We start from the raw sequence: 11080 nt of genomic DNA, 5'->3' as shown, positions 1-11080 counted from the left end.
GTTCATTTCATAATTACAGATAACAAGTTTTTACTAATTCTCAAATCCATTTTCCCTCTTGTATCATGTGTACTAATTATAATATAATAATTATTTGTCTTTTTGTCTTTTTCATTTTAAGCAAAGGCGTTGTCAGTTTGTTTTGTCTTTTTGTCTTTTTCATTTTAAGCAAAGGCGTTGTCAGTTTGTTTTCGATCTATGAGTTTGACTCTGGTATCTTTCGTCCCTCTTTTTTTAAATAATCATGCTATTAAAATCGAAAGAACAAATCTAAGGATATAATTCTAGTCCTTTATTAAAACTTGGTCTGACTCCTATTTGGTATCATGTCGCTTTAGTAAGGAGAGCTGAAATATGAAATCATGATTATCGTGAGTTTTTAACTATTATATCATCAGAAAAGTATTATCAATGTTAATTATATGTTCAATGACGTTTATTTGTACTTTTAAATTACATGTTGTTTGTGTAGCTAGAATCGAGATCTATAATTGTTAAAATATATTTTTTGCTCTTTTTTGTATGGATATTTGTCTCATTGGCAATCATTCCGATTCTTCTTTCTTATAAGGTGATCAAACTATTTTGAAAGTTTTTGAAATGAGCTAACGCATATCGTTTAAGTTTCTTTCTAGAACAACGAAATATGAAATTCTTTGCACATTTCAGCAAAAATGAGTGTTTTAGTTTAATTTTGAAAAAGAGTGATATGAAATACAATTTCACAAGCAAAACAAATAGCATCGTCCATTTTATGTTTATATACACCTTTACAACATTGAAAAATGAAATTCTAATAAGCGGACGAAAGAGAAACACCAAAAACAGATCTAAAGGAATAGAGGAAGAAAAGGTATGAATATTGCTTCTACAACGAATGTAGCTTCTACTAGTACTGCAACTGTTACCACTTCTCTGGTACTGCTACTGTTACTTCTTATTCCAATTTACCGCTATTATCTAAGCTTCTGTTATATTATTGAAGTTTAATTATCTTATTTATGTTCCTCATATAGCACAGCTATTTCTCGAATGACTTTGACTATGTTATACAACGGTTCTTTTGGTAAATATTCTCCTTGTTTTGTCTTTCAGTAGTTCAAACAACAAACAAAGGTTTCAACTCCCTCAAGCAAAGTTTAACTTAGATTGATATGGCTATTTGTTGATGTCATGTTTGGTTATATAGCTTTCCAACTGTTTAGGTTCTTACATATAAATGGCTTTCAAATGCATGAAATTTGTATCGTGTAGCTTCATTTATTACTGGACTATCAGTTCCCGAGCTAGCATCAGCTCAGAAGTCAAAACTTCGGTACTTTTACGATTTATAACAAAACATTTAAAAATTGTTCGTTAATAATTTTGAAATTATTAGTAACTAAGGTTTCAACTCCCTCAGCCAAAGTTGCCTTTAGATTGATATAGGTATTTGGTGAGGCCGATTTTCCATCTTTTGTGCATTTCAAATAAATGTTTTAAGGGGCTAAAAAGTCTACACACGCTTAAAGTAGGACAATATCTTATACATTCTGTGTGATACAGTTATTATGGTTATAGTATCTTTTTGTACATGTTCAGAAATAAATATAATACAAGAAAACAACATTGCATAATGTTAATAATCATAATCAACATAGAACTTACAGATCAACCCACTACTTGGTGACCATGGTCCACGTGACCGAGGTGTTTCAAGATCTGAAAAAAATATAATATAATTTTGTTTCGATCTTGGACAAATATATACAACCCTAGATTAAATCAACGAACAAAGTCATTACATTTAAATCTACCCCCGAAAGCTATCTTTTTTTGTAGCCAAAGTGGTCCAGTGGTGTAGGGCGTTGATCACGGTCCAGGCGAAGTTGCAACGATGCCACAGACGGAAATGTTCGAACCCCGCTGAGGGAAAAACAAAACTTTCCTAACACAAATTAAGTGATCTTACAATGTTTTGTTAAATTTGAGATGAAACATCTAGGTCTATAGAAAATAACCGACCAGCAAATTTAATATGTACAGGACGATGCTGCGCAAATAAGGAAAATGTTACAAAGTTTGAAGATTTGCGCAACAGTATTCATATAAATGATAATATATGAAGATAATGTTATAAAATCGTGTTGACAAATAATTTAGCTGAACAAATAGCCTTCGTCAGGCCATATGTAAACAGAATCATTTTCATAATTACGTGGACAAGAATTTTTTTTTGGCGCGCTCCGGTTATCAATTGACTGGGTCAGATTGGGTGAACATTCGTCTGTAACCCCCACTTGTCATATCGAACGTGTTACAGACATTTAAACTGTGGGGTTGCTAAAGGTTCCAAACGCCTAAATCAAATAATACGAATAACGTGCAAAGGACTAAACCTTGTGTGTTGATTTAAATGTTGCATCCTTAAACTTTCATTTTTTTTTCTCGTGCACCTGCATGTACTTTACTCTTTTATTCTATTTTAATCACTATTTGAAGGCTTCTGACACACTGAATGAGCGTAAAATCACTGTTATAGATGGCCGATGACAAACAAAACATTTCCAATAACAAACAAAAGTCATGACATTATTGTACTAAAAAATGATATTTTCATAAGGGAGCTACAATTTCATTTTTTTGATTTTTTGTGAGAGGGAGGGGGTGGTCTAGGATGAAAATTTCTGCCCTGTCTTTTTTAAATTGTAATTTCTGTCCTGCCTTTATATGTGTTGCTCTAGTCGGTCCCGCCTATATTCATTCTGACTTTTTACATAAATTGTCATCCTGCCGTTTTTTGGCAAAGTTGCTCCTTTTGCCTTTTTTTTTTTACTCAAAACTCCTGTCCTGATTTTTTTCATTACTCAAAACTCCTGTCCTGTTTTACGTATAAGCATGATTAAAAATACTCAAACATTGGGAGAAGTCTATTGTCGTCAAATCTGTTTTATTTGTATAAATTAGTTATTTTAAAGATTAATGCTGATGTCTCTGCCACACAAAAAAGTAAAATCACAAAAATACTGAACTCCGAGGGAAATTCAATCGAAAGGTCCCTAATCACATGGCAAAATCAAATGACAAAACACCTCAAACAAATGGACAACAACTGTCATATTCCTGACTTGGTACAGGCATTTTCAAATGTAGAAAATGGTGGATTGAACCTGGTTTTATAGAGCTAAACCTTTCACTTGTACGACAGTTTCATCAAATTCCGTTATATTTACAACGATGCGTGAGCAAAACGGACATAATAAAAAAAATAGTCAAAATATGGGTACGGCAGTCATCACTGTGTTAAAATCTTAAAACAAACAATTTTACAAAAATCACAAAAGCATCTATCAAATTAACATCTGTTTGTTATCTTTGTCATTAGGCGGCTAGTTCATTGACGTTGTACCCAAAATAAACTGTTATGTACAGTTGTATTTGTTTATGTCTGTCATATGTTACACTGTTAACATATGACTGTTAACATATGACAGACATAAACAAATACAACTGTACATAACAGTATATTTTGGGTTCAACGTCAATGAGTAAGCCACCCCATGACAAAGATAACCACACAGATCGATGTCAAGAGGACAACACCACTTTGTAGTAGGCAAGGTATATAGTCTCATACAAAAGCAACCATAAAAAGCAATTTATAGAGGTATCAAAAAGCAATTTACAGACGTATTTAAAAGAGATATTCAATGTTTATGTTCCATTTATGGGCATTATGTTTTCTGGTCTGTGCGTCCGTCTGTTCGTCCGTCTGTCCCGCTTCAGTTTAAAGTTTTTGGTCGATGTAGTTTTTGATGAATTTGAAGTCCAATCAACTTGACACCTGTTCCCTATAATATGATCTTTCTAATTTTAATGCCAAATTAGAGTTTTTACCCCATTTTCAAGGTCCACGGAACATAGAAAATGATAATGCGGATGGGGTATCCGTGTACTTGGGACACATTCTTGTTATTAATGAGATACATAATCGAATCAATCTGTTGCTTTTGGGAATTTTTTCAATTAAAAAAAAATGCATACATGGCCAGTATCTTGAGCACTGGAAGTTGCCATTATAGTCTTACCTGAACGTAATAATGTTCAAACTCATGTTCGCTGACCTGTCCATCTCCTGTAAAAATGAAATGTATACATGAAAATAAATACAGCAAATCAACAAGCACATTCGGTTACCATAGTTATTTTCTTAAACATATTAGGTATAGAAACCCCCTGATCAGTGATGGCGTTGATAACTGGTCCCTATGTAATGTAGGTGTCAGTTTTGCCTTTGTTTGGTCTTTTGTTTCATCTACTATATATTTCTTTTCTGTATAAAATTCATTATAAATATGTTGCTTTAATTCGTGTAACTTTTGTCTGGAATAAAAAAATCATTGAACTTCCAAAAGCGTGAGATAAATAACGTTTCTTTTTATGATTTCAGTTGTGCTTCTGCTGTTCATTTATCGAAATGTATGTGGACATCTTTGATATTCATTTCTCAAACTAAAGAGTACAAATAAACAACATTTCGAACCGTTAGATGTGAGACATACATGAAGTATATGACAAAAAAGGTCATAGTATGCATCTCCCAGATTATTCAATAGATATAGGAAGATGTGATATGAGTGCCAATGAGACAATTTCCATCTAAGTAACAATTTATAAAAGTAAACCATAAAAGGTTAAGGTACGGCCTTCGACACTTGTATTCGATTTTTCTATGATTTGTAAGTAAAAAAAAAATACCTGTTTGGTCCATTTTTGTCAGTAAGCTCAAAGCTTCTGCATGAGTAAGAGAACAGTCATGATCAGGGTCAACTGCGGTAAATATTTGTAAAGCAAGTGCCTTTGGCGCAGACGAGTGAGCTACGTATTCATCACAGGTAATCGTTCCGTCACCTTTAATCATAGAAACATTATAACAGTACAAATAGAATGTAACGATGTCTTAAAATAATATGTTGTATTTAAAAAACGTTTTGACCACCTAGAAAACAGACGTATGGTATCAATCTCCCATGCAAAGTTATCGGTCCTTTCTCTCTCTTGGGAGATTGGTATGGTATATGGAATATATATCTTAAACTCAGATCGACAACCGGTCTCAAAATATACGTACAATTGTAAATCAATGGCAATAAATATTGTTCATCTTCTAATCAAAATCAACTATGACGTCATGTATTACAATTACAAAAAGATGTCCGATCTGTTATAGACTATTTAAGAAATAATTCATGGGGGCTTGAATATATCGTTATTTTACCACGGGTTGGCCCTTTATGACAAATATTTTACCCTGAGCGATAGCGAGGGGTAAAATATCGGCATAAAGGGACAACCCGTGGTAAAATTTAGATATATTCAAGCCACCATGAATTATTTCGATTCTGATAAGACAAATATAGCAATTGTTTTGGTTCAAAGCGCACTAGATGGAGGCAAATATTTGCCGTTCCCATAAATTAACCCACTTTAAGATTGGCGGTAAAGAACGGAGCAAACAGATTTAGTGACATGCTCAAACTATTTACAATAATATATTTAGATAGATTTGGATGAATTTTAATGATAATTTACTTATATATCTTCTATGTATATAAAAAAGGGCTTATACCACATTTTAGTATTGTTTGTTTACGTTTCATTCTGGTGATGATTTTCGGTATCAGAAGCCTGTATTTTCCCGAAAAATGCTTAAACTATTACGTTATCATTCTATGACGTCGTGTACTCCATCCATAAACAATCATATGACGTGAGAGTACAATCAGAACAGCCCAACCAATATATTCATATTTTACCACGGGTGTGTACTCAAAGCGTTTGAAGGACGTCATGTTAGAATGGGTTCTCTCCTCTAATCGACGAATAATATATGGTATAATGATTCGTTTTATTCCCAGTTTAGACTTTACTTATTTCTTCTGTATTCCATGTATTCATTGTTTTGGTTTTGCAGTTGTATCGCCGAAAGAGGCATATATATACAAATCATACTGACGTAGTTGACTTATGAAAATTAACAACACAGAACAGATTCCCGTCCCAAAGAGTCACCTTAAGGAAGTTCGCTACTCAATTTCAAAATAACAAGCTTTTCACAGTACCAGTATATATTGATAGTGGATTAATAAAGAAATCGAAAGAGCGAAAATAAAATATAGGTTAATGTGCTTGTTTTCGAGATATTAGCCATTGAAATTTTTGTGGGAAAATGTTCTCTCTTGATTTTTCATAGCTTTATCATTGACAAGTTTAAGTTCTCAAAAACTATTAAAAATATCAAAAATGTTATAAGATTTTTTACAGATGGCTTATAAGACTTTACATGTAAAAGATTTATAAAAAGAAATATGGAGGTCAATGGACAAATTGTTTTAAGGCATTTGAATAGATAAAACCAGAGGATTTCGAAAATATGACAAAAATTCCAAAATATGACAAGCGAACTTCTTTAAACAAGATAAAAGAACAAACGTGGGTTCTGTAAACGACAACAAGACAATCAATGACAACATACAATTAATTTGATTAAGCTGGGGTCACACATATACGATTTTACTGCCGTCCTTGACAGGACCATTCCCGATTAAAATTTGTCAAAAGTCGGATCAAGATCCTGTGAATCGTGGATGGTAGTTCAAACTTTAATTAAAATATGTAAAACAAATAATTTAATCACGACAACAATCAGATATTGTTCAGGAAGCGTCGATATTCAACCGTTTCCAAGCGAATTTATCCCGATAATCCGCTTCTAATCCAAGTTGTATCTTTCGCCTGGTAAAATTCGACCGAGTCTGTCATGACTGCGTCCCGATTTTACCGAATGTAATCCGACAGAGATCATACTGTGACAAGACAGTGAACCGACGCTGACGGAAGTTATCCGTTCGAAAACTGTCTGCATACTCGGGAGGATCAGGTACTGTCGTAATGTAATCTTATCACGGTCCGCTCTATCGCATTGCAAACGGCTTTGTCTGGTCTTAGTCGTATTGTATTCTTTAATTGTCGGGAATCTGACGTGGGTATCATTGACGAATTTCGTATTAATAACGGGACTGTTCCGGAACGGTTTCGGCAAAAACGGTACGCAATCGACAAGATTTGGATTCAATCTGGATTCAATCGGTAGAAAAACAGCAATGAAAATTTTCTCCAGATCATTCCCGTTCCACAGGACACCGTCCAGAATACACAGAACATTGTTAGGATTTTGATCCGATACAGCAGAATCTGTCACGACATAGGCACGATTGTAATCCGACTAGACAAAATCGGCTGAGTTTCCCCGAATGTTACGGGACGCACATAACTGTCGGGGTACTTCGGCGAACTATTCGGACCCTTCCCGACCCGTAGGAATCTATTACGAACTTAAATGACTGCTTTCAGACAATGATAGGACATTCCAGATAATTGAGGATAGTAATCCGACTTTTTCACTTTTCGCGTCGTATCGCTGTCTGATCTCAAACGGGAGCAATAATCGGCAATGTGTGAACCCCGCATTAAATAATACCACAGTCCCACTAGGCCACGATCGCACTACGATCTGTGAAAAATATGCAAATTTTGATGATCGTAGTACGATCGTGTAGATCGTATCACGGTCGTATCACGGTCGTATCACGGTCGTGGTGAGGTCTTCAAGATCGTGATGAGCGTGGCCAACTTTGAACATGTTCAAAACAATCGTGGTGCGGTCGTGGTGAAATCAGGTCGTAGAAAAAGCGTAGTGAGAGCGCACTAAGGTCGTAGTAAGATCGCAAAGGTCGCTGTACCATCGTAGAGAGAGCGTAGCGAAAGCGGGATTCTATTCGAAGAGACTGCGCTACGATCTCACAGCGACGTTATTACGATCTTACTACGACCACCACGTTCTCCCCGCGACCCAACTACGCTTCCACTACGACTATACCACGTTTACACCACGCTGTTCAAGACCATAGTACGATTCTAGCACGCCCTTGTCGTCCTCATCACGCTCTTCTTACGACCTGACTACGTTTATACTACGACCATCATTCTCATTGTCGTTTTCACATAAGATATATTAAATCTCTCCAGGTTTTGTTTGTCTGAATGTTATTATGACTTCTTGTCTATTTTCTCTAACGGCTCAACCATGCCTCTCGTTTAAATATATAGATAAGACCGTTGATTTTCCCGTTTCAATGGTATTACACTAATATTTTTGGGGCCCTTTATAGCTTGCTGTTCGGTGTGAAACAATGCTCCGTGTTGAAGGCCGTACCTTGGCTTATAATGGTTTACTTTTATAAGTTGTTACTTGGATGGAGGGTTGTCTCATTAGCACTCATACCACATATTCCTATATCTATTGACACATCTGTGTCATCTCTGCTATCGTTCACTGAAATATCGTCATTTGAGCTTTATGGACCAACAAAAGGTTGTAATTTAGGTTGGATTGGTCGGCTTCATTACTATCTGATCTCCCTCTGCCTCTTCATCAACCCCTACCACCACGCCCACGTGTTCTAGTAGATTTTGGTGGCATGACTGTATTGTTTTCGCGAAATTTACGTATTAATCAGAAATAGAAGGAATGGAACTGTATTGATATAGAACACGACGTTGACGTTATTGCTGAGAACGTAGTAAGATCGCGGTATGAGCGTAGTATAATCGTGGTAAGAACGTGCTATAATCGCAGTAGAAGCGTGGTAAGATCGTGTTGCAATCGGATAACTCGTGGTATGGTCGTTGTGAGAACATGATGAGCGTAGAACGATTTTAATAAGCGTAGTGAGGTCGCAGAATAAGCGCGGTGAGAACGTGGTATAATCGCAGCGGGATCGTTGTAGAAGCGTATTGATGACGTAGTAGCATCGTGAAAGCAACGGAAATTTTCATTTTCATGCCGCGACCTCACCACGATCTGAATTTATTTTAGATCGCGGTGAGCGTGGTGCGATCGTAGTCTAGTGGGACTGGGGCTTAACATTCTATCCTGTTTGTTTCACATTTTATTTTTAAGGTCGTGAGTCAAAGATTTGGACGTCAATTTGTGATTTGAAAAAAAAACTTTGATTAGAGGGCCATAAAATCGGCCATCGATTTGGGAGTCCTATTGAAGTATGTATTATATATTATTACAAACCATCAGTGTCGTCAACCTTTAAAACAGCCTCGTATTCGTTGGTTTCCAAGATTCCGTCTTTATTCGTGTCAAGACGAGCAAACCCTTTAGCTACCAATACATTCAATTCATGTCCATGGACATGAATCTGACTGTAAAAAAACGCAATGCATTTGCAAGAACATGGGTTTTTTTCATGGGTTAGTTTCTCTGATTTCAATAAAGGCAACAGTTGTATACCACTGTTCAATAGTTATGAATCGATCAAGCAAAAAAAAATCCGGGTCACAAATTATAACCGAAGAAAACACATCTACTATAAGAGGAAAACAACGGACCCCGAACATCAGATAACTAATTTGAAATCAACAAATTTAAAAAAAAAAACCAACTTTATAAGGTATTTCATTATATATGATCTTAATATTATACATTTTCACGAGACATAAGATAGAAAATTCATTTTGTATATATACCTAAACAACTACTTAGTAAATAATGAATAATTCATTGTCAAATTTATAATCATTTAAGTAGATAAAATTAGGGAGATTACACACTGCAGAATGTATAACGAGTTTTTGTTTTTCGAGAATTTGATGACAGTATAAAAAAATACAATTATGACTTACCAATAAGCATATCCAAAAAGTAAGGATAATACAACGAGCAACTGCATGGTGATCTAAAACAAATTTCAAATAAATCTTTAGTGCTTGAATGTTTTTCTGACAACATTAAATTGAGACGGGGAATATGTTCCAGAGACAACAACCCGAACAGATAGCAGAAAACAGCCAAAGGCCACCAAAGGGTCAATATTTGTTTTGATTGTTGAGTGTGTTCTCAAGTTTATGTGGACGTATGTTCAAGTCTACATAGACGTAGTCCATATTTTTGTGGGTATGTCCTTAGTCTACATGGAAGTATTTATAAGTACATGAACGTATATCTACGTCTACATGAACGTATTTCTAAGTCGACATGAACGTCGTATTTCCAAGTCTACAGGAACTGTTATTTCTAAGTTGGAATATACTTCTTTCTAAGTCTACATGAATTTATTTATGAGACTACAATGACGTATTTCTTTGTCTTAAAGGGTGTATTCAAAAAATAAATGGACATTCTCTGTACTTCAATTATTTCCAAGTCGATGTTGTCTTTATGCCTATTACAAATGAACAAATAGTTCGTATGCATATTGAACTAGTGTGCTCATGTTCCAGTTGTTGATTGCACATGTGTTCGTGCATTTCAGGAATTATTGAGAGAATTTGTAATCTTTTTTTATCCTTGGGTCAGGGAATACATATATAAACTTATTACCGTCGTCTTTTACTATATTTTTTTAATTTTAATTTTATTCACTTATTTTTCTCTTCCAGAAAGGAAAATTGATTTACAAATATCTAAATTTAGACTGAACTAAGTTGGACCCCATTCAGAAGCATTCTTTAGTAACTTTCTACGTTTTGTAGAAAGAAAGAAAAACACCTAAAAAATCATAAAATTTAAAAATTTGATTACATTAATATCTCAAAGAAACAGCAAAATTTGAAGTACAAAATTTGAATACACATATATGGCAGTGTAAGTTTTACTATAAATTTGAAGGTATCTAGAACGATATAAATATAGAACTCACCTTGATCCAAAGAGACGACTTACAAAGACTAGATAGACTAGACTGGTATTTAAAGCTAAGTCATTAGTCCTTTATCTTTCACTGACGTTATGACAGATCACGTTTTCCTTAGTTTGGCTGACCTTAGTTACTCTTTCCATAGTTAGAAATAGTCCTCATTATTTCAAGTCATGATAGCGTTGATGCTATTTGTGTTGTAATATGTTTTGTCTCACCATATTAATCTTGGTTGCTGGAACGAAAAACAATTACACGTAAAATTGCATGCATTATCTTTTTAATGGTCAATCAAATGGGAGATTAAAGAGAATCCATACCAATAATACGAA

General features: G+C 34.8%; 1 protein-coding gene across 1 annotated transcript; it reads right to left on the bottom strand.

Annotated features, from left to right (window-relative positions):
* Window positions 1–277: 277 nt before the first annotated feature.
* Window positions 278–10832, bottom strand: LOC143063945 (uncharacterized). Its single transcript, XM_076236406.1, has 7 exons — window positions 10752–10832; window positions 9736–9788; window positions 9125–9255; window positions 4738–4890; window positions 4068–4114; window positions 1648–1701; window positions 278–347 (listed from the first exon to the last, which is right to left on the bottom strand). Exons 2-6 carry the CDS (start codon window positions 9780–9782, stop codon window positions 1651–1653), a joined length of 429 nt encoding a protein of 142 aa, XP_076092521.1. The 5' UTR covers window positions 9783–9788; window positions 10752–10832; the 3' UTR covers window positions 278–347; window positions 1648–1650.
* Between the last annotated feature and the right edge of the window lie 248 nt (window positions 10833–11080).

Source organism: Mytilus galloprovincialis, chromosome 2, assembly GCF_965363235.1.
Source record: "Mytilus galloprovincialis chromosome 2, xbMytGall1.hap1.1, whole genome shotgun sequence".
In the NCBI taxonomy this organism is placed as follows: Eukaryota; Metazoa; Mollusca; class Bivalvia; order Mytilida; family Mytilidae; genus Mytilus; species Mytilus galloprovincialis.
Note: the sequence above shows the minus strand (reverse complement) of the source record. Positions and strands in the feature narration are given on the sequence as shown.